Genomic DNA, 25,118 nt, shown 5'->3' on the forward strand with positions numbered 1-25,118 from the left:
TAAATCACTGTATCGTCAGCATACATTTGACATTTAGCTGATTGACAGCATGTTGGTAAATCGTTTATATATAAACTAAAGAGCAGAGGCCCCAAGATGGAGCCCTGTGGGATACCCATTGTGGATTGTAGTGGTGTTGAGAGTTCAGTTTTTATTTTAACACGTTGCTCTCTATGCTCCAAATATGATGCAAACCAACCGATAGCATATTCAGAGAAGTTGAAGGTGGTGAGTTTATTTTTTAGGTCTATAAACACAGCTCCCACAACATTACCCTTGTCCAACTTACTCTTGATGTTCTCGGGAAGGTAGCAGTTAGCCATTTCTGTAGAGTACCCTTGTCTAAATCCAAACAGTTTGGAGTTGATACGTTTATTACTTTCAAGATGCTCTACTAACTGTTCTGTGATAATCTTTTCTAACATTTTGGAAAGAGCAGGCAATATTGAAATTGGCCTATAATTGACTGCTTGGTCCTTTGCACCAGCCTTGAAAATTGGAGTAATGATGGCTTGTTTCCAACTTTGTGGGAATTTACCCATTCTTATGGAAAGGTTTACCAGGTGGGTTACCGGTTTAACCAGGGCAGAACAGTGAGTTCAGGCAGTGTCCAACCCAAACACATCCTTTGCCTTAGACTTACTTAGTTTGTTAATTATTTTATGTACTTTATCCTGATTGACCACCTTAATTTGGAAAAGCTTTGATGGCTCATACTTTGTGGTCTGTGATAGGGTTGCTGGTTCAAAATTCTCAGCAAGCTCCTCCACTGACTGAACAAAAAAGTTATTGAATTAATTTGCAATAGTTACATTATTAGAACTGGTAACTCCATTTACTTCTAATTCTGTTATTGTTTTTTGTTGACTAGGCTTGAGTTTAGTAAGGCTGTTGAGGTGCTTCCAAAGGGATGCACTGTTTCCTTCAGATTCTTCAATCAGTTGCATAAAATAGGCTGTCTTTACCTTACGCAGTTCTCTAACTACTGCATTTCTCAATCCTTTAAAGATGAGGAGATCGGTATTTGTTTTAGAGAGCAGAGATTTTTTCAATGCATAGTGTCATTGTTCAGCCATGGTAGGGAGACTTTTCGTTGCATACATTTAAATGTCTTTGTGTATTTCCCAATCAGGTTTGTGAGGTTTTTCGTCAGGGAGTTACAACAATTTTCTAAATCATTCGATTGCAAAACATTACTCCAGTCTAAATTATTTAGATCATTTTCAACTTGTGTCAGCTTATTTTTGGCGATACCCGAGTTCCCTGCTTTATTTTCGTTCGTGAATATTGGTAAATGCTGTTTAGTAAGTTTTCGGACAGCCATGGTCATATTATGATCAGAGAGCCCCGTTAGCAGATTATACGTTCTAATGATTCGCTGGGGTCTGTTAGTGACTATCAGATCTATCATAGTTTTACTCGTTCGCGTAATCCTTGTTGGGCCCTTCATCATCTGCTGAAAACTGTGTTTTGACAGCAGTCTCTTTAAGTTTTTTCTACGGATTTTCTCTAGCCAGTTAATATTAAAATCACCAAAAAAGATGGATTTGGTGCGACTATTTACATATTTAAAAAGTTTATCTAGGTTATCATAAAATGAAACATCATGGGATGGTGGATTATACAGCACTACAATGTTAAAATTCATCTTAGGGGATAATACAACATTCAAAGCCAAACATTCTAATGGTATATCCAATTTGATTTCATTACAATTCAGAGTGTCTATAATATAGAATAGTACTCCCCCGCTGCCTTTGTCAGATGTTCTGTCCTTTCTGTGACAAGTGTAACCGGGGACATCAATCATGCTGGTCGGGATGTTACTGTGCAGCCATGTTTTGCTTCCAAAGCTATTGGAACGCACTGAAAGCATACCAAGTATAGATTACAATATATTTATTTAATCATTTTCAGCTGCATTTAGTGAAAACAAAAAATCTAAAGGCCTAGTACACGTTTGTTTGATACTAGAGATTATTTAACCTTAAATCAAAAAGCTATCTCTGCATCAGTCCTAATGTCTTGTGGTGATATTTATTTTTATGTTTTGCAGCGCTCTCTTGTGATGCTTAAGTAGTTTCCAAGAATCTAATTATTTTTTACTGCACAGCTGAGCAGAGGGGCAATGAAGCTGATCCCTCCAGAGCTGTGACTGCCATACTTTTACAATATAACAACCCAAAATGGTCAATTTTCCAAATATATAAATCACATCACCAGCTGTTTCTGTTCCTCTTTTCTGGTTGAAGCTTGTCTAATCAGTGATGGTTGGTTAAAACAGAAGTCTAACACATAATGCCATGTGGTTGGAGACTGGTGGTTGGAGTTAAACTCTGTTCGCCTAGGAAAACAACAACAACAAACTTCGAGCTAGCAAGCCAAATGCTGAAAAAGGCAAGTTTCTAAGAAAATTTGGATCGTGCAAACAAGACAGGCCTGCTTGGTTCTTTTGGGGAATGATTGTAAAAATGTATGAAGAATATGTTTACAGCATTAACTATCTAACTGTGACATTTTGGGACTGTTTGGTGGGGATTGATATGGACGAAGTACACACGGCGATACACTGGTAAGAGCAAATTACTTTTAACCATGTATCCAGCTAATTTAAATAGGTCATGTTACTGTAATGTGTGAACAGTAACTTAATTTAATAATGTATGTGGCGTTTTCTTTTGCGGGTGCAAAAAAGGCTAAAATCCTCTCCATAACCACTGAGTCAAGAAACTTAAAAGTCCAATATGTAATATATTTACTGTATTAAATCAAAGAATTACGACAATATGTCATCAGATATTAAGGAAACATGCTAAGTTGAAATACTATCTTCTCTGACAACAATGCTAAAGCCAGTATTTTCTCCTTTGACAATACTGCTGTTTTGGCTGTTTTTGTTCTGGTCTGTGTGTTGTTTTCAACTGCTCATTTTGACACCTGGGTTGCCAGACATGAAACACAAACACGGTAAAACAACGTGCTGGCTGCAGCTGTAGCAGCAACCAAACAAACTGGATTACCAGAGATAGATTCATTATACCTGACATAAAAAAAACTCAGCATCTTTCTTAACAACTGCATGACCAGCAGAGATGTTCACAAGTCATTTTTTGCAAGTCCAAGTCAAGTCTCAAGTCTTTTGCCATGAGTCCAAGTCAAGTCCAAGTCAAATCTCAAGTCTCTGGCCATCTGATCTGTCCCTAACACTGTATTGTTAAATCTTAAGAATTCAAAGCATGTCCTGTAGCTGTCACATCATATGGATACAACTATAAAGATACAATTTGCATGTTCCCAGCATTAGCACAACACTTTGCAATGGTTAGCTTGTTACCTGTGATGATATGTGCTAAATGTAATGTCTCTTTCACTCAAAAAAATGTCGAAGTGGAAATCAAGAGAAAAGTGGCAGCGCCACACCAGTTACAGAACAACATGCATCTCAGTGTCAGTCCAAATTATGCACAATAAGCAGTTTGAACTCACTGATGTAATGCCATTTATTTTCTAAGTGTTAGTACGCTCAGTGAAACTGAGTCCAGCGCGAGGGAGACCCGACTCAGAGGAGAGGTTAGTGAGACCAGCGTCTCCACGGCAGGTGACAGTGCGCACGGATCCGCTGCGCCACGCATGGATGAAATAATGAAATAGTAAATAGGACTACAGTAACAGAAATATGTGCAGAATTAAGACAGTCAAGACGGTCCAGTGTTTGGTGGACCGGGTACACCTTGTTCACTCAATAGCCTACAAATCATCCACGGGATCAATTACGCATCACCTGAGTTTGCCCCCCCGACACAGCGTTTGTTCCTGGGGAGATGGATCCGTGCGTCCCGCCTCCTGTGCGCCATGGATTTCTTAGCCTCAGCGACTACTAACTATAAAGATACTATTTGCCTGTTCCCAGCATTAGCACAACACTTTGCGATGGTTAGCTTGTTACCTTTGACGATATATGCTAAATGTAACGTCTCTTTCACATTAGTGTGTGAGTGACCGACCTATTTGGATGTGTCTCAGACTCGAGTCCCCATCTCTGATGACCAGAGACATGGTAAAACACGGATAAATATTGGAGATGCATTTAAAAGATGGAGACAGCTTGAACCCAAAAGGACGCCGAGTTGGATAATTTCCTCCTGAACAGGTAACTAAGCATTGAGATTTCCACGGCTACTAGCAGGGATGGGCATTTTCAGTCTTTCAACGTTCGGTGAAGTGATCCAGACTGGTGCTGGCTAATGCCGCCATGCTAACATGCTAACTGCTAATGTTACAGGAGGACCGGGGCAAGCGGGCCACGTCTGGTTACCATGACAGACATATGACACTGCAAGGTGGATTCCTAATAATGGAAATGCAATTTAACTTTGGCAAAACAACCGTATAGTCTGAATTGTTGAATTGGGACACAGCTTATGTTCTCTATGGTGGCTCTGCAATGTATGTTTTGGAATATTATTGTGGCTAACGTTACCATCGCCAGCTTCACGGTTATGAAATTATTTTATAGATCATGCAATAAATATTTTTATTCATCTACACATAAACTTAGACAAAGTTATAATCATATGGAAGAAAGGCTATATGCAGGGTTCGAATTACGTGGGAGTCAGTGGGAGCTGAGCTCCCATAGAGAGATGATGAGCTCCCATGAAAGCAGTAAAATCATACACATGTGGGGGGTCTATAAAAATCATCATTATTTAAATCACAAATAAAGCACTTTTCCCAAACACACGGAGCTCTGAAGCAGACCTGTGCGTCGCTTAGTGTCCACTCTCGCTGTAAAAATAGAGACGGGCAGCAGCGGCACAGACCACGGAGCTGCTGCAGTGGCCTTCCGTGGTCTGTGCAGCTTCAGGTTTATAATGGACGCGCTCTGCTGTCGACATGCTGCGGCAGATGTGTCCCGTTTGTGCTCCGTGAATTTCTGCTGTAGTTACGGTTTTCCATCCCCAATGTAGAGCAGCGTACAGCCACTTGCCTAAACTTTCTCTCATTAAGAGACCAGAGACCAAAACGGGGCTCGAGTCTGTCAGAAGGTCTGAGATCTACCGTATCAGCAGAGCAATCATGTAATGCACAGCAGACTATGATGCAGGTAGATTATTTTCAGAAATATTGTGACTTTATTCTTGTAATAGCCTATTATAACTTATTATAACAAATTTTTCTCAAAATATCAAGACTCCTCCAAATCTCAGAGAGCACAGATAAGTTATATTTTGAATGTGCACAAAGTTTTGAACATGAGCAAAAATCTTGCTCAAACATCTGAAATATTACAGTCCAGGGGTTTATTAATTCATTAAAATGAATTAATGTATCATTGAGGTGAATAATTGTCATGTGCACATTTAAGGAGGTTACTTCCCCAACAAAAGACGCAAAAGAGGAGGGAGGAGTAAATTATGCCTCTAGAGGCTACATGTGCTGACTCAGATATAATTAGAAAAGTCGATCTACAGGAGAATAAATACCAATACAGAATGCCTGACAGCCTTTTGTAATATATTCCATTATGTTTTTATATTTGGATTGTAATCTATGTTTCCCTTTACATAAAGATATTTCCAGCATACATTGATTCAGAAAAAGGAAATAAGTGCATAAAAATGAACCTGAATGCAGGAAATAAAATGTTTAATGCTCAAAATTTGCTGCTTTTTTAAAAAAAAATTTTTTTTTTAATTTTTTTTAAAGAGACCCCCACAAAGATGAAATCATAATTCGAACCCTGGCTATATGTATACTTCATTTTTATTAGGGCTGTCAAACGATTAATTTTTATTAATCGCTGAAAAATTAACGCGTTATGCTCGGCCCTTAATCGCATTAACGTGTTAATGCTGACAGCAAATTCGGGTCTGGAAAGTAGTAGAAGCGTAACTCTCCCCCCTGCCGTAGCCGACAAACAGTGACTGTGACCTGGGTTACTCCAACCAAGGATACGCGAGGCAACTTCTGTTCAATACACTGTGATCTAGGTCTGTTGAAAGACTTCTTCACCGGGAGAGGATAGCTGAGAAAAAGATCTGTGCCAATATTTTGGGTCATAACGAATCATCAGAATTTAAAAAAACAGGCCATGGTAAAACTCTACAAAGTTGCACTGCCCTACAAAACTAAGAAAATGCATCTGTTTGATTATTAAACAACTCATTGGAATGCTGCAATTTGATTATGCATAACACAAACAGAAAGAACGTCTAAAAATGGGTCCTAGAAATTATCAAGGAAAAAAGCTGTGCTCACTACTGCTGGGTCACAGGAAGTGTTTAACAATTTAAATAAAAGGGTGTGGGGGGGCATTTATAAACTTGTAAAACACAAATGAGAGCTCATCTGTTTTATATCCTGAGTAGTTTACAGGAGGTCAGTCATAATGCACTACGAGGTGTCCTTATTTGTAGAAACTCACCAGGTGGATCCTAGGTTTACTTTGACCATGCACACGGATTTAGCAGGGTAAGCAAACAAATGAATGAAAAAAAAAAAAACAATGTTTGGGGTGGTGTGATATGTAAGGGGTAATGTATAAATAAACAATTATAATGGACACCTAGTTTTTAAGTTTACACATGAAGAATTGTGTCTTTTATAATGCATTCAAATATGATATAGTTCAATGCATTGAATACCAATTTAAAGGACAATTCCGGCGCAAAACGAACCTAGGGGTTATTAACAGATGTGTACCCACTCTGTCGCTCTCTGGGACATGTTTTCATGCTAATCGAATGAATTTTTAGCTTGCAAGACGCTAGCGCGTACCGCCGATTAGCTTACAACGCTAGTATTCAGGGCACAGGGAACGTAAAAACAAATCGCTATTTATACCACTAAAAAGGCTCAAAATATCACCAAACTTCAACGGTAGCATAATGAGGGTCCCAAAATGTCAACTGAAGAATTGAGAACTTTGTAAGTGTACAGACAGTTTATTGAACGAAGAGCTGCGGGAGCTCCGTGAAAGGGCTACGAGAGAGAGAGAGAGAGAGAGAGAGAGAGAGAGAGAGAGAGAGAGAGCGAGAGAGAGAGAGAGAGAGAGAGAGAGAGAGAGCTACCGGTAGTCAATGCCGCCACACAGCCTCGTACTTCGGGAAACTGGGGGTGTACCTGCGGACATTGTGAAGCTATGGCCACCGAACAGGAGTGTCTGTGTTGCACGGAGTGGGACCTGTTGCATTGCGACACCCAAGAGACGCAGCGTTTTGTACAGTCTGAAGATTTCCCCTCTCTGATTTACAGGGCTGTACTTTTTCGGCGACCCAGACCGGAGGGACCAGATGGACAGTTATCAACTGAGTAAGTACACTAGACAAGTTATGCAGAGTGTGATTATTTCAGATATATTGAGCAAACTGCTTTTGATTTTAGTTTGCATCGCCAGCTGTAAGTCATGACTGGTTTCCAAGACGGCGGCGGCATGTAAACATGAACGCGAGTGTCTTTATAATCTATCTTTTCAATAAACTGTCTGTACACTAACAAAGTTCTCAATTCTTCAGTTGACATTTTGGGACCGTCATTATGCTACCGTTGAAGTTTGGTGATATTTTGAGCCTTTTTAGGGGTATAAATAGCGATTTGTTTTTACGTTCCCTGTGCCCCAAATACTAGTGTTGTAAGCTAATCGGCGGTCCGTGCTAGCGTCTTGCAAGCTAAAAACTCATTCAATTAGCATGAAAACATGTCCCAGAGAGCGACAAATTGGGTACACATCTGTTAATAACCCCTAGGTTCATTTTGCGCCGGAATTGTCCTTTAACATATCACTTTGCATACATTTTCCATATCATGTCATATAAAGTTTATTGGAAAAGTACTCTTATCAATATTGTGATATTGATTCCTACTATATCACAAAGCCCCTACCTGGTAGATAACACATTTCATAGCCTTGGTATTAGTACTAATTGTACTAGTGAAGGAATATGTTGGAATATGAATATGTAGAGTGGAGAGAGACCAGGAAAGTGAGAGGAAAACATGAGAGATGAAGAGTAGAGAAAGTTGGTTGGGAGAGAGACAGGGATGAGACTAAAGACCTGATTATTAATATAAAAAGAGAGGAGGAAAGCCGTGGAGAGGGAATTATGCCCAAGGCTGCTCTCATGAGATTACAAACATAAAAGAAATAAAAGGTTGTTTGCGTATATCTCCCTCTTAACCTCATAATATCCCCTTTATCCTCATCTAAGCCTGGGGACACACATGAGGACACATGCAGTGTTTGCTAGATGACTACAAGTCAGCTCTGTATAGCGCGTATGTACGCATGCTCCTGTGGTCTCAACTTCATCACAGTATAGGAAGGTTTTACACTTCACCTCAAAAACCATATGGTGAAGATAAAGATTCACTTCACACTGTGAAAATACAAATGATATGTATCTCAATGTATTTCACCTTTACCCCCCTTCCTTCTTTCTCCTTTCTTACCTCTTGATTGAGCAGGGCAGTGGCCAGTTTCTGGACTTCAGGAGTTAGCAGTTGGGTCCCTCTAATGACTTTGCTCAGTGCAGCCAGGGATTGGTGAATGCTCTGTGAAAACACTTACAGTTAAGTTCACATACTGTGCCAAAGTTTTAGTGCATTGATACCTGGGGTGTCATTTGACATCCTGCCATTTGATTGCTGTGAACTGGTTCATTATGACCAGCACTGTGATTGACTGATAGGGCTTCTTATTTTTATCTGATTACTTTGCTGTCTTAAAAAAATCAAATGCAAGGAGTGTCTTGCATTAAGGAAAGTATTCAGTATCCAGAATAACAAGTTACATACAGACTGCTGTTTAAAATGAGCAGTCCAGGAGAAGATGAATTACATTATCTAAGTATTCATGATTCACACTAATATCATGCATTTTTATGAAGCAAAGCCCATTTTCCATAACTCTTAACATTTTAACATATTACACAATACATAGTATTGCAAAGTACGAGCCCTATGCTATTTGATAAAAATTGTGCCAAATTACAAATGTTCATTAAACACCACCCAATGACAATGTTTTCCTTTTTGACAATGTAATGCAGGGGTAGCAATCATTTCTGAAGTAAAATGTTTGCAGTTATTAAGAGCACTGGTTATCTGACACACCTGGACCAAGCGGATGGCGTTGAACTGCTCCAGAGCGATAAATGACAGGACCGGTGATCCCTGGCCTTCTGTAGGTGGGGCCACTTTTTGGTGGATCAGAGTAGAACCCTGATAGACAGTAGACAGACAGAAAGACATATCGGCATATTGACAGGATAGACGAATAGATTGCTAGAGTCACGTTTAAAAAAAGGGGGGATAAAAGGTTGTGCAGAAGGAAGGGAGAAATCCATGTTTTTTTTTACAAACGATGCAGCAAATATAACTAGACGACCCTCATTCTAATTAACTCAGAGTTATAGGTATTTTTTACCTTGGGCTATAGTGCTTCAAGGATTGCTGTATAATATTGTACAATTGTCCTAGCATTGCTTTATGTCCCTCATATCGCTGGCGCATTGTTAGCATTACATTAACTTATCAGTCTACTCAAATTGGTGGCTACACACAAGCACAGCCATAGTATTATTAAGAGTAAGACATATTATGCATTTTGTAACTGCTGGTGTGCATCACCATGCTATCGGTTTTCTTTTAAATGATTTCCTCCCTTACGACTGTATATTTTCCTTAGCTCAGCATACATAAACTAAATTCTACCGTTCTTGGTTCTTCCACACTTTTAAAATGCAACCAAATGGGGAATTGTCTCTCTCTCTCTGCAGTGCAAACCAGGGGGCCATTTCTTTATATTAGTTAACACTGGTGTTCCTGTTTGCAGTTGTGTACAAACACAAATACATAGATAAAAAAACAAATATGCACACACTCTGATATCTTGTTGTATTCTGTTGCAGATATCACACTCTGTACCTGATTGCTATTTTGTTTACCTTGCATCTACTCAGTAAGAGGCAGAGTAGGAAATAGAGAGAGAAGATGGTAGGACTGTGACGATGGAGAAATGGAGACATGGAGAGCGAAAGATAAATGACACAATAAGAAAAAAAAGCTGGTAGGGTGGGATTCAGCTTGACTACAGCTCTGCTGTTGTCTGTATTCAAAAATGTAACTTAACAGCCAAATAAACTGTCTCTGCAGTCTCTTGCTCCTTCCCGCGATCCAGACTATAAAGATTTGTCAAAATAAATACATACATATCTTCACACACACAAACAAAATCATGCACACGAGTTTGAGTTTATAGACGCAGAAATGCACATGGCCATACATACAAAAAGCGTGCATGCACAATTAGGTTGAACAACAACCTTTACACACACACACACACACACACACACACACACACACACACACACACACACACACACACACACACACACACACGTGCAACACTTCGGGGAACACACATTAGCTGATGGTCAAACACAGAGGGTTAGCTGATGACAAAGGGCCCGTTAATTGAAAGCAGTCAGTGGTAGATTGTGATCTATGGGAAGCTAGCTGGTGATACAATGGCAACAATTTACACAGTCAATCATTCTCTTCTCAGTGGGTACAAAACAACTCTGCCTGCAAGGGACTGAGAGAGAAAGAGAGAGAGAGAGAGGGAGAGAGAGAGAGAGAGAGAGAGAGAGAGAGGGAGGAATAGGCGCAAATGAGGGAAAAGGAGGGGGAGAGCATGTGTGATTTACAGCATGAGAGTGAATAAAAGAGAGGCAGAGCGAGAGAGCGGGAATATGGTGGCTAAATTATTTAATGTAGAGGTAGATGTCCTTTTGATTTGAAAAGGTGCCGGTCTCCAAGCAACCGCACACAGCAGTGCTGCCTGACAAGGCAAGCCAGTGGCTATCACACACAGTGCTCAATTAGACTCTACTAATTTTCAATTAGCTTTCACAGACTAGTTGCTCCTGTATGGGCAATGTTAAATCAAGGTTTTACATACAAATAAAGACGAAAAGAACTACAAAAACGATTTACAAATCTATTTCTAAATACTTAGCAGGTACTATAATGAGTTATATGACAAATGGTATAAGATATGTAGCAATTATAGAGTTTGAGGTTTTGACAGCAGAAGTAAATCACTCATTTCAGTGATGTGGAGATAATGATATGATCTCCAGGCATCTTAACACAGTATTGCTATTCCAATTTAAGGACTTGAGGTTAAGAGTCACATACTGAGAGATCTTTAAACTTTTTAATCAAGTTGAAATGTGTAGTGGCAGCTTAGCATAGGGATTCATTCTGGCTGGAGAGTTTTCAGTTCAGGGAAAGCAATAAGAAATGTAGGAAACATGAACTGGAAAAAAAAGAACTGACCTGGTTGAGTTTCTTCCACAAGTAAAGGACGGGTGAAAGTCCATTCGACCAGAGCTCCCTGTCGAACTTTGAACCTACTGCTACTGAGCGGCTCAGGACACGCAGTTGGGAAATCACCTGTGAGTCAATAAATTAAAAACAAACAAAAAAATAATTAATTTAGCAAAGGTGCTGTAGAAATGCCACAGTTGTTTCCTAAATTAGCAGTGAGTGTTGCATTTATTTATGAGACAGGTCCTGTTATAAAAGGTCGCCCAAAAATAAATTGTCATTCTTTGCAACTCCCTTAATATAATCAGATGTAGAACTTTGAATAATGATAAAAAGCTCACAATTTAAACAAAAAAAGGTACGTGTGGTATTTACTAAATCACCCCTGTCTTCTGAGAAAATATTGCAAAATATAAATAGAATAAATATGCACATTTGCACGCAAAATGCACTTGTATGACATAAAAAAAATCTGTGTTAGTTCTTGACATACTGTAATCAAATGTCATTGACATCACTAGTGGCTACACTCTCCAGTGACAGTCAACACTGTTTCAGATCCTGGAATATTACAAGTGAAAAAAGCTCAAACCCCAAACACAATTCCTAACAGCTCCTTACACACCTAATCAAGCATGGTTAGCTTTGGGCTTAGAGTCTTGGATAGTATTTCTATCATGACTGCAGTGTGTGTGTGTGTGTGTGTGTGTGTGTGTTTTGTGCATTAGTGTGAGTTTCTATACACGTGTGTCTGTTGTGGGGAAGGCAAAGTGTCTGATAAATTTGGTCCAGGAGAACTCTTTACTAACACCTGCTTTATCTTCTTTGCTCAGGAGGGAAAGTGTGCATATGTGTGTGTGTGTAAGAGAGAGAGAGAGAGAGAGAGAGAGAGAGAGAGAGAGAGAGAGAGAGAGAGAGAGAGAGAGAGAGAGAGAGAGAGAGAGAGAGAGCGCGGGGGAGGGGGGGATAAAACACTAGATAGCTAATCTAGAACTTCACCCTGACAGCAGTAAAAAGTAAGGGCAGTTGAGGATGGAGATTTAAAATATATTGGGGTTTTAATATGTCGAGATTTATTCTTATCTCAACCAGTGACAACAAGGCAGCAACTGCATTTACCGTAATAACCAACTGGCAAGAAAAAATGACGGGACAATGTTTATGTGCAAGGGAGCACAGTTTTAATCGCACTGGGTGCAGTCATTTTAGTTCAGGCTTTCACTTGTAATTCAATGTAATCCAGGATTGTGGTTCAGGGTTTTTTATCAGGGGACTATTTCTCAGATGGCATTCAATAAAGACATCTACTGAGCAGTAACAAACACAAGCACAGATGCTATTATACCCAGTTATATAATGGAGCTATCACTGAACAAAAGTACATTCAGAGGTCATTTCTTCGGATAAGAAAAGATACCTTCTTGAAACACATTTTTGTCTTATCTTTAGTAGGATAATATCCCAAGGATACACTTTCACTTGCTAGTCAATACTTATACTCAAAATACACACTCATCATTTGCATTGCACATAAGAACACATGTCTGTAGGCCCAAGGGAATCCTCTGTAGACATTTAGGACCCCTCTGACCCATGTTAGGTCATTCCCACTAAGCCTATGCATTTTTTTAAATGGCATCCACCAACACGCTCCCTTGTGTGTGTGTGTGTGTGTGTGTGTGTGTGTGTGTGTTACTGTGCCTCTCTCTCCACCTATCTCCCCGACTTGTGATCATCTCCCCTCCTGCTGTCATTTGTCACTGTCACGTTCATGCTCTCTCTCTCTCTCTCTGCCCTCTCCTCTCCCTAAAGACCCTTGTAACTGTCTGTGGGTTGGGCGCACGCACACGCACACACACACACACACACACACACACACACACACACACACACCATGTGTGTGGGAGTTGTGCGAAACTAGCTTGGTGGTTCCAGGGATCAGAAGACCACACTGACAGTATGAATGGACTTCAATGCCATAACACCCACATAAGGACTGTATGCACAAGCTGTAATGGTTCTGCATGGTTTAAATATTTGCTGAAATCATCCTATCACTACCTTTCATTTTTGCTATATTGCCACAAAGAGGTATATGTTCTGTTATGAAAAGTAGTGAATGAATGTTATATGTTGTTATATATATATATATATATATATATATATATATATATATATATATATATATATATATATATATGTGCCATTGTGTGTGAATCATGCAAGAAACAAAAAATTGGTCACAAAAGAGAAGTGCATCGTTCACACGCCATCCTGTTTCTCTTCCAAACAATCTCTCTTTCTCCCTCTCTTAAACACACACACACACACACACACACACACACACACACACACAAATGCACACACACATACACACAACAGTGAAAGAACACATTAGGTGCATATATGAGAGTGTGTTGCGTTGAGTTACATCAGAATCTGCAGTGACCATCAAACACTACACACACACACGCACACGTGCACGTGCACACACACACACACACACACACACACACACACACACACACACTCACAAATAGTAATTATTCATGACAACATGAACAACATGCAAACAGACAGAAAGCCAAAAAATATCAGGCACACACATTTGGTGACCCTGTCTGCATGTCAAGCAAACTCAACGTTGAGACAATCTACCCTCAGCTTTATACTTACTTACTTGTCTAACCTCAACCTTTTGGCCAGTAATTCTCTAAATGAATTGTCCTTTCCCTTTTTAAAGACTGTTGAACATTACACTGTTTGTTAACATTACATTATTGCTGCAGTATAGACTTTTTAAAATCAAATTACACTTACAAACACAATAACCACACAATATCAACATAACCTTGACAACAATAAGAACAGACATGATATTCATTGTGATGGATTACCCATCTAAACCTTGTTTTATGTCTCAGCAAAGTGAATTTTATCTGATAGTGAAATAAATGGAAATGGATGGCTGCCTGATAAAATGCTTTAACCTTAAATTGAAGTCTTGACCCTAAAATAAACTGCTTTTATGTCTCCACAATGGAGGTGGCTCCCCGCAACATGACTGGGGTTGTGAGTTTGTTTGAAGGGTAAACATACACATATGTGTTCTGCTGAACCAGATGATTCTGCAGCTATACTACCATTACATAACTGTCTTTTGACAATAATTAAATGGATGAGCAATAATTTCTTAGAGTTAAACGAGGACAAAACTGAAATCCTACTCGCCTCTCCACCTCTCCTTTTAAAATGTTGTATTTTACTTGATTTTATGCATTCTATGTATTTTTAGTAGTTTTATTTGCAATCATATTTACCATTAGTTATGGTATTCTATCCCTGTTTTTATTTTACAATGATTCCCTGTTTTTATGCTAATTTTATGTCAAGCAATTTCCTTATTGTAAAGAACTTTGTGTGAAAGGTGTTATACAAATAAAGTTATTATTATTATGTTTTAACTCACAATCAAACACGCGTACACAGAGTTTAGACTGATAAAACACAAAAAACTGCAATGCCACACAATGTAACTGCACATGTTTCACATACAATCTGGTAGAGTAATCACCTATGTAATTAGTAGGAAGTAGGAAGTGATGGAGGTTGTGGTGGTGGTGTGTGATGTCTTTGTGGGAAAAAGCAGGTAGCTGTATGTGTATGAGTGTGTGTGCGTGGGTGCACCTGAGAGCTGATGATTCTCTGGGATGATCTCTCTATGTTGGCAGGCAGACCAAAGAATGCAGGTCTGTCATCCTCTGGGAGATTCTCTATTACGCTGCGATAGTCCTGGGAAGACACACAGACAGATACTGTACAGGTCACACACAGAAATGAACCCACTTGCCCATATAAAGAGAAACAGAATGTGACCATGCTGCCTATTTTTTTTATAATGGCTCTAAGACACATTTCCAACACATGCCCCTATATTGAAATCGTAAAAACGTGAAGCATTCATGTTAGATTGCAATGTGGGAGTATAGCATAATGAATGCTATTTTGTCCTTTATTAAGTGTGTTGTTTGTACTGTATTGTTTTACATAATCCGTTTGGCACAAACAAGTACTTTAAATATTAAAACTGAACTCCTACTTACTACTATACTACTATATATAGATTTCCGTATTTACTTTTTTTGCTCACCAAATGGTCTTTTAATGGCTCTACTTCAAATGAAAAAAACATCTTATGAACAGTTTCGGGCATGTGCCCTCTTATTTTTTGTGTATACTAAGCTGCATCAACAGACGGCAAAGCATTAGACTAACAAAACCAATTGTGTAAACTTGAGGCTAACTAATTGGATCTATTTTGTAGTGGCTACTTTATAAACCAACTTAAAATCAAGCTAACACAACTTCAATACTGACCAAACCACCAATAGTAAATCCAGTCAGTGAAAAGCTGGGTGCATTAATTCCATACCCTTTCTTTGAATTGTTTTTGCTTCTCTGAAAGTAAACCTAGGACCAGCAGCTTAAGCTTTAAAGTACAGAAGAAAAAAAAATAGTGCTCCTTTTATTTCTCTGTGGCAATTAATTTCTTGAAAATCTTTGTGAGCCATACATACACCACCTACTGTATGCCTGCAACTGCAAAATAAAATGTGTGCTTGCTAACTGCATGTGTTACACCACTGTGTCAACTTGACAACCTACCAATACTGAGCAAGAGTTCGGCAGGCTGATCTGAGGTGGAAAGAAGCGCGCTCCTCCTTTGCTCTTTCTCTGACCAGCTGAGATGGAGGACGAGAGGAGACCTGCAGAGAAGAACTGCTCCAGATAGGAGCGTAAGATGCGGAGATCAGAGGGGTTGTCAATCCGTCCACCATATATGGCACTCTCCAACAGGCCATGGACAAACTCCCACTGGAAAGGTTTACCCCCTTGGACACACAGACACAAAGAAAGCTATAAACATATGTAATGAGTGCACACAGAACAAAAGAACACTAACGTAGGCTAACGTGTATGCACACACACACACACACACACACACACACACACACACACACACACACACACACACACACACACACACACACACACACACACGCATCCAGAAAGACAGGGAGATACAATGAAGGGATTACATGTGCAATGCATAGAAATGCAAATGCTGCATCGTGCAGCTCATGCTCTATCAGGGGAAGTTTAAATTAAAGAGGTTATTGCAAATAAACAGAGCAGAGCTCTCCACTGCATTGTAATGTTTGTTACCAGCCCTCCTACCTTCAAAAAGCCTGTCGATGATCTCAAAGCCAGCACGGAGGTCCGACATAGAAAACTCATAGAACTTAGTCCAACCCTGGATAAAGCACAGAGGAGGGGAATAAGTACAAACATTACAATATATTTATTTTACTACATGTACAAGGCACAAGCTCAAGTACTAATGGGTTACTTTTAGAATTTTGTCAACCAAACATTAATCTCACATCACACATAGTGTTTCAGGATTAAAGTATCATCCCTCACACATATTCCCTGTCCGAATGCTTATCAGTTAAGAGTGTGTTGAACGTTGATATATCTTTCAATCTAATATCATTTCTCTTGTGGCTCTCATTTTAGGGTAACTACCCACCGTGTGTATAAGCAATAATTGAGACCATTAAAACATATACATACATCTACTTGTCTCTGTAATGATCAGCTCAAATATTACACATTTAGACTCATTGATACCTTTCAGTAATCCAACACAATGAAGGATTTGTAATACAGCCCCAATATAAAAGTCCTTAACAACCTGTAGAAGGGAAATCCCCAGTAGCTGTTGAGTGAAGGATACTACTGTTAGACTACTATTCACTTCCTCGACTTTTACCGTCTGGTCACAAGCAAACCTCCCATTATGTTAGTGAGTAAATCACAAAATTAAGATCAGTCCAGTTTTTGCAAATACAGAAACATTATACACTCTGCTTTAAACTACAGGGAGTGAAGACAATAGCACTGAGGCTTCAGGAAAGAAAACAAGTCTGCTGCAATCAGACAACAACACATATGCACAAATGCACAACAGAACATACAGACAGTATAACAACATTGACCACCAAGTGTTAAAAAATAATTGAGTGTGAGGCAGTCTCAGTTAGTGTGTTTGTTGCACTTCACTGCTATTCAATCAGCAGTTGTAATCTGCCCACTGATGCTGTAGGTGGATGAGGTGAGGGGTGGAGGAAACGTGTGTAGGCATGTTCAGTAATTGTTTGAATGATTAAGTATATGTTGTTTGTTCAGTAATGTTGTGCTTGACTGTGTATTCACAGGCAGTGGGGCATGTTTCTACTACATTTGATGAATATGCTTATTTATGTGCAAGTGAGATTTCAGATTGGGTTCATGCATGTATGTATGTATGTACATAGCATTGACTGTTTATTCAGTTGTCTGTTATTCATATAAAGGATGGATAGATAGACAGACAGACAGACAGACAGACAGACAGACAGACAGACAGACAGACAGACAGACAGACAGACAGACAGATAGATAGATAGATAGATAGATAGATAGATAGATAGATAGATAGATAGATAGATAGATAGATAGATAGATAGATAGATAGATAGATAGATAGATAGATAGATAGATGATAGATAGATAGATAGATAGATACTTTATTCAACCCTGAAGGAAATTTTAGGAATAAAGTATCTATCTATCTATCTATCTATATAGTCTATTGTATGGGTCTTTTAAAGATGACTGTGTATGTGTGCTTATGTGTGTTTATTGATTGTGTGTGTACATGTTTTCAATTACTTTGTGAGCACTTGAAATAGTGAGCTACCTACAGTAGTTCACCAGACACAATTGGCCACTCTTCTGTTCTCTTATGGCAAACAAACAAAAACCCTGATCTTCCTCTGTCTTTTTAAATGAAATTGTTTCTGCCTTTTCAGCATGTAAAAAGGATGAAAACAGGGAGAGAATAAATGAGAAAAGGAGAAAGGGCAGCAGATGAAGTGAGTAGAGAGTAACCGATGGTCGAGTGGACGAAAGTAGCTGTGTCTTTGAATAATTAGGCGATCATGTTCTTGGATGAGGAATAACATTACCATATCAAATTAAAACACCAGAGATTCAGTGCGAGAGACAGAGATAGAGACAGAGAGAGAGAGAGAGAGAGAGAGAGAGAGAGAGAGAGAGAGAGAGAGAGAGAGAGAGAGAGACTAGGCAGGGAGACAGGCTGATTCATTTCCACCCAAGGTTGCATCTAATTGCAAATAATGTCATTTTTTACACCCTCTATCTGGTTATGTAGAGATGATTTATTAATAGAACTGTTGTTCAAAATTAGGAAATACTGTGTTCAGTCTCCAAACATCTTGAGTTGATTCTGGCACAGGTAAAATACACCATTTTGCTTTATTTAGAGCTGCTGTGAGACTGTTAAAGCTGAGATACACGTCAGTTTAAAAATAATAGTAACTACTATATGCAGTGGGTCAATAAAATCCATTTTCAGTTTACTCTTTTGTAAAATCTCTTGACAGTTTTATGACATCATACAGTAGAACGTTTCCACTATCCTGACTAATAAGTGCAAAACCTTTGGTCTACAATCACTTTTCCATGTGCGTGTTGACCAGCAGGCAAGTTTACTACAAAGACTTACAGTATATTCACAGTTGCATGCACACATACATAGCCATACACTCACATACACAAAGAAAGACTCAGTAATGACAAAGAAAAGTGAACTCTGGGTTAGGTTTTTACCCTTTCTAGATGATGACTTTCTATGTCGGTGTAACTTCTTCTCTTTGAATATCAATCAGTATGGTTTTTGTAATTGTCATTAGCTGCCCAGGAAATAAATAAATCATGCATTTGTATAGCTGTGTTATGTTTAGATGTGTGCTGTGAATATAAACTGCACATCCTGTACAACTGTTTGCTCATTTACTGTTTGATTCTTACTGTATTTTAACTATTTTTATCACGTGAAGCACTTTGTCTGTAAAAGGTGCTATATCAAAAAAACTTATTTTATCCACTAATTATGTACCTGTGTGGAAATAAGGTAATATGAGTGTGTGTAAATACATATTTAGGTTTTCACAAGTAAAAACTACCAAAAGTTTGTGATTTCAAAGGGCATTAAAGCACATTATGCTGTATAGTCGATGTTAAGTATCTATATGCAACAGCGTCTAATGCTAGTAGCATTCATAAAAAAGCATTAATTCAATGGCAGGAACATTTGAAGGGAATAAGGAGCTGGTTAGTTTGTCTGTTTATGCCATTGTCTTCATTCTGCATACAGGACTATTACAACATTTAAACAAGTGCTGTATTCTTCCTCTTTTTCATTTAATACTACAGTAGATGAAATTATAGAACTATGACCATTCTGGTCTACAATTACGTTTGTGTATTTTACCTGTGGTATGTATTTGCGCCTCTCTTGGCAGACAGCATGGAACCAAGCCAGACAGAACAAAGACTGGGCTCTGGCCAGGATGCCTCCTGCACACATTAGACAGCATGTCACAACCAAAATAACTACAATGAGCACTCATTATCAGTGTCCGTGCTCAATAAACCTTGAGGGCAGTTATCTATTATTCATCAAACAACATACAACAGAGAAGACTGAGAGGAGAATTAAGCATGCTGTATTTTGCCGTGAATGCTTTTGAATGCTGTGTTGCTGTTCGGTTTTTGTCCCAGAACTTGCAAGCATGCTAGAATTTCTTTGTTCAAGAGAAGAGAAGAGAAGAGAAAAGCCAACCTTTACTGATCTGCTCTGGACTCCACGACTCATATGTTCTCAGAAGATTCTTCTTCAACCCGGGAGGAGCCTGTAGATGGGAAAAGAAAGGGAGGACAAATAGACAGAAAGGAAAGGGACAAGGTAAATAAGGATAGATGGGAAGGGGAAGAGAGAAAGGGTTGTATTATGATGGAATCTCCTGCAACATTCAAATGTTCAATGCGACTTCAGATTGCAAGGTCCAAACATAGTCCTGTCATACAAGCACAGAAAAATGGCAAGGAATATGGAGACATTGAACATGTGTGCAAGACATATATGCTGCATGGTAAGGAGATATGGGACCAAAACAAAAAGGCACTGCTGGGATTCGAACCCAGGATCTCCTGTTTACTAGACAGGCGCTTTAACCAACTAAGCCACAGCGCCTAGTGGCTGGCAAATGTAGAAAGATTAGGGAAATTGGCTGTCCCCTATACATTTGCAATACATTCACAAACAGGTTTGTAGAGCAAATGTATGGATATGTACTGTATGTCCTATTAAGAATGCAAGACTGGTTATCAGAATGTTTGTTAAAAAAAGTAAAGAGGATACTACCTAGACACAAAAGCTTTTACAGATCTAGATTCTAAAGTTTTATAATTACAACAAGAGTCTTAACTGAAAAAAAACATAGTTTGGTCAGTGTTGGACACCCAATAGCCATTACCACCTATGTTCCAATGGTATACTGTACTTTAGTTGGTATATTCTCTACATTAGTCAGCACATATTGAATCTGTGAACAATTGTCTGTACATTTCACAACATTATGTTCTTTTTAGAATAGAAAAAAATAAGCATAAATTGTCAGAAAACAGTCTGCATGAAGTACTGCTTGGGTGTGTATAAAGTGTATGTAGATAAGCATACATTGACATCAGTTCACACATCATCAGCTTTGCTGAACATTTGGTACCTCCATCTGGAGGTTTTGATAACACACACAACCAGTAATGCACATTTACTAAATTGGCCAAAATTGGCAAAATCACTACATATGTTCAGTAGATATAAGTGTATTTGCAAGATGCTTACTTTTTTACATTGGACATCCACAGTCAGTCTGAATTTTACTCATTTCTGCTGCAGCAGAACAATTTCCCCATGTGCATCACTGAAGGTACATCGTGAGCTTTTATTCACACCAAGTATTATGTTAACTCTCCTTTTGGACACTAACTATTAAATTAGCCTTTTGATATTTTTTATTCTTACATTGAGCTACTGCCTTCTGGTTCTGTGTATTTTCATTGAAAATACATTTGTATAATTCAATATTTGCTCTATGTTTGAGCTGTTGGTTTGCACTGTAAGTCTAATACAAGGCACTAAACATATTCACTTTCTGAAGCTTCAACATTAAACTGCAAAGGGGAGTTGAGTGTGGGGTTAGGTGTTCAGGGTTTGGTGGAGGAGCTATAGTCACTGGGATACAACAGTTTAGACTGTAGCTTGGAAAATTTGATTTTGCTACACTGAAGTCTTGTGTTCTAGCCATTTTTGAAAAGTGGGTTGTAGATAAGGGGGTTAGTGTGGAAAATAAGTCATGGTGTGTGTGTGTGTGTGTGTGTGTGTGTGTGTGTGTGTGTGTGTGTGTGTGTGTGTGTGTGTTGGTTGTGGCATGCAATGTCATATACTGTAAGTTCACATGTACTGTGTTACTAGTAATACTACTACTACAACAGATTATATTTCACATGGATCAGCTCCAGCACCAGTCTGGCAGATCAGCTCTGTATAATCCTAAAACAATCACACTAGCAAAAACAAAAGCTATGAGTATCAGTTTGTATGTATACTATTTATTTTTGGTTTGACTTATTGGCTCTGACACTTGTTCTGCAGTCCAGAAATGATATACAGTATTACAGTAACTTCTCTAGGGATGTGTTCAGGATGAGTGTGCATAAATACAAAGTATATCAATACATTTGCCCATAAAATAGTGTGTGTGTGTGTGTGTGTGTGTGTGTGTGTGTGTGTGTGTGTGTGTGTGTGTGTGTGTGTGTGTCTCTCTCAGAGAGACAGAAAGAGTCAGAAAAAATAGACAGACAGGCAGAGACAGAGAGAGAGAGACAGAGAGAGCGAAAAAGAGAGAGAGGCTGTTTGTGCAGCATGCTTGGCTGCCGAAGCAGCTAACCCCTTGAGCATGACTCCCAGAAACACACTGAGCACTAAAACACGCATCACTAACACACAAGCTGCAGGCTTCTGCATCTCCATATACATGTACAGTATATGTGGCTGCATTGCATTTGTAGCCAATATATAGAGGATAAAAGACACACACATTACCATGAATACACATGACATTTGAAACAAACACAGCCCTTATACACATCCTACACTGTGTGAGTATGCACCCTAGTAACATGGCCCACTGGGGCTCAGACAAACGTGACAGGATTCTGTAGAGATTCACAGAGATCAACAGTCTATGTTTGGGAAATTGAAAGTTTCAACACTGTATAGTTTCAACACTGTATATGAGACTAAACCAATACGGATAATGAGCATTTGTGCAGTGTGCCTACACAAATGTGTAAGGTCCATGTTTGTGTGTAAAGGTGAGTTGGGTCAATGCTACCCAACATAAACTTCATTGTAAGCTACTGTAGGATTATTATGGTGTTATTGTTTCTATGCCTGTATGTGTGGTGGTGAATGTGTGTGTGTGTGTGTGTGTGTGTGTGTGTGTGTGTGTGTGTGTGTCAGTACCTCGTAAGTGATCTTGAGGCTGGACTGCAGCAGTATGGGAGGAAATCTGGGGTGAACTTCAGCTGTCAGCCAGAGACGGAAGTCTGCTTTAGGATGTAGCACATTTAACTCCTGTGGAGGAAGGACAGTACACACATTAGACACATTGAACACATTAAGAGATCATCACAGGAGAGTTATATGAGACCAGACTACTTTTGCAGTAGTCTCTGTCTGTAGATACAGCTCTTAGCTGAGGTCTTCATTTCCACATGCAAACACAAACACACACACACACACACACACACACACACACACACACACACACACACACACACATAGTGTGTAGTATTTAAAAGCATAAAACTCATTAATTGGAACACTAAAAGACTTGATCCTTTGATTGCACACATTGATCAGACACTGTACCACACATGTCCATCCATTTTCTAAACTGCTTATCTTGTTTATGGTGGCAAATGCTGGAGTTTATCCCAATATATAAACAAATGCAGACCCCAGCCAGCTGGAGGACCTTCTTGATGTGAGGTAAAAGTGCAAACCACAAAGTTCACACAAGAGTAGAGTAATAACTTTGAATCTGTAAATTGATATTTAAGCAACTGTGAGTTGCAACTAAAACCCCACTTAAAACAATAGTTTTTTTCCCTTGTAAAACCTTTCGTCAAGTTTTTATCTTTGTAAGGATATGTGGTATATTCACTCAAACTGTATTTATACAGTGTGGTCCAATGAGAGCTGTTAACTCTGTTTTGCACGGGGATCCTGTTTACATCAGAAAATAGAGTAAATACTAAATAATATAAGGAGGATAGCCATTATAGTATTTGTTGTTTTTTAATGTAATTCTTTCTCCATTAGAGTCATTGCACAATGACAGATTCTCCACAACGATAAACCATTCACCTCACTTCAAAATATATTTCTCTCTCTCTCTCTCTCTCTCTCTCTCTCTCTCTCTCTCTGCAGCTCTTCTTTTCTCTGTCTCCATCATTGTCTCTTCATCTCAATGTACAGCTATCTTTCTCTCACTTCTCGTTTTACATTCCTTCCCCACTCTCTATCTGTCTCAAGACTTGTGGTTAAAAATAGCATGCTTGCACCTTAGGGTCTGATTGGGTACTCACACGCAAGCACGCACACACACACACACACACACACACACACACACACACACACACACACACACACACACACACACACACACACACACACACACAGAACTGTAATCAATGTGTTTCTGCATCATTTGAAACCTAACTCATTCTTGTGGAAGCACACATGATCACAAAAAAATCAAAATACACAGGAACTGACAACCCTCGAAGGAAACTTATCTGTCTCTCAAGGAGTGTGTGTGTGTGTGTGTGTGTGTGTGTGTGTGTGTCTGATGTGCTGTCAACCAAAATTCCTCTTGAACAAATTATAGTATTGTGAGAAGATGCACTGACAAAGAAGAAAAGGATTGGTAGATACAGAGAAAGGACAGAGTGGGAGAGAAAGTTCAAATTGATTTTACATCAAAACCTTTCTTTGTTAGAATATATCCATATAGTTCAGATGCAAAGAGTGTGAAAGACACACCACTCATACGCAAATAGATACTAACACATACACAATGTTTTGCTGAAGGAAAGTTGTATCTGCATACTAGAGATTAGATACAGTAACTCCTGATATAATCCTATCACAGTGATTTGACCATTAATAATGATTATATCACAATATATGTGATTCTGGACAGTATTTCATTTAGTTACTGTGATACAAAACTCTGCATCAAAATATGTCATTATTTCATTATATTGTGATTGGCAGACATAAATACATTTAGAGTGATAGACTGATAGATAGATTGAAAGATAGATGATGGAGTGGTTGATGTGAAAAATAAAAGAATGAAAACAAGGGAGCAAGTGGAAGAATATGAATAAACAGGGATGAGAGGACATCTGCACTGCCAACTTCAATTATCAACACTGACCGCATTCCTTCGCTGTCTCTCTTTCCTCCTTCTCCTCTCTCTAACTAGCCAACTGGTTTAGTGAAGGAGGGAATGACTAGAGAGACAGATGGCAAAAAGAAGCCAGAAAATTTTGAAACTACATTGAGAGGTACAGTAAGACTGAGCAGATGGACACAGATACAGAAACAGATACTAAAACAAAGCCCTCTCTTGGTAGAATTTCCACCTGCCTGCTGAGACTTTCCCAACTTCCCTCCTTTTACATCCACTGTGTCTTCATTTTTTTTTTCCTATGCTCACTGCCTCCCTCATTCCCCTTGT

General features: G+C 38.9%; 1 protein-coding gene and 1 non-coding gene across 6 annotated transcripts in view; both read right to left on the reverse strand.

Annotated features, from left to right (window-relative positions):
* LOC116048249 (cytoplasmic dynein 2 heavy chain 1) overlaps positions 1-25,118 on the reverse strand; it is a 112,650-nt gene that overhangs the window by 10,167 nt on the left and 77,365 nt on the right. For all 5 annotated transcript variants that reach the window (XM_031297228.2, XM_031297227.2, XM_031297229.2 and 2 more), the window contains 9 exons: positions 22,832-22,942; positions 20,087-20,156; positions 19,736-19,821; positions 16,573-16,648; positions 16,000-16,226; positions 15,022-15,126; positions 11,344-11,460; positions 9,115-9,222; positions 8,452-8,553 (listed from right to left, as the gene is read on the reverse strand). In XM_031297228.2, coding sequence (XP_031153088.1) covers positions 8,452-8,553; positions 9,115-9,222; positions 11,344-11,460; positions 15,022-15,126; positions 16,000-16,226; positions 16,573-16,648; positions 19,736-19,821; positions 20,087-20,156; positions 22,832-22,942 — 1,002 coding nt within the window. The remainder of the gene's footprint in view (positions 1-8,451; positions 8,554-9,114; positions 9,223-11,343; positions 11,461-15,021; positions 15,127-15,999; positions 16,227-16,572; positions 16,649-19,735; positions 19,822-20,086; positions 20,157-22,831; positions 22,943-25,118) is intronic.
* Positions 20,424-20,497, reverse strand: trnat-agu. The gene has a single exon. It is a non-coding gene; the product is annotated as a tRNA-Thr (tRNA).

The sequence above is a fragment of the Sander lucioperca genome, chromosome 5 (genome assembly GCF_008315115.2).
Source record: "Sander lucioperca isolate FBNREF2018 chromosome 5, SLUC_FBN_1.2, whole genome shotgun sequence".
Taxonomy (NCBI): Eukaryota; Metazoa; Chordata; class Actinopteri; order Perciformes; family Percidae; genus Sander; species Sander lucioperca.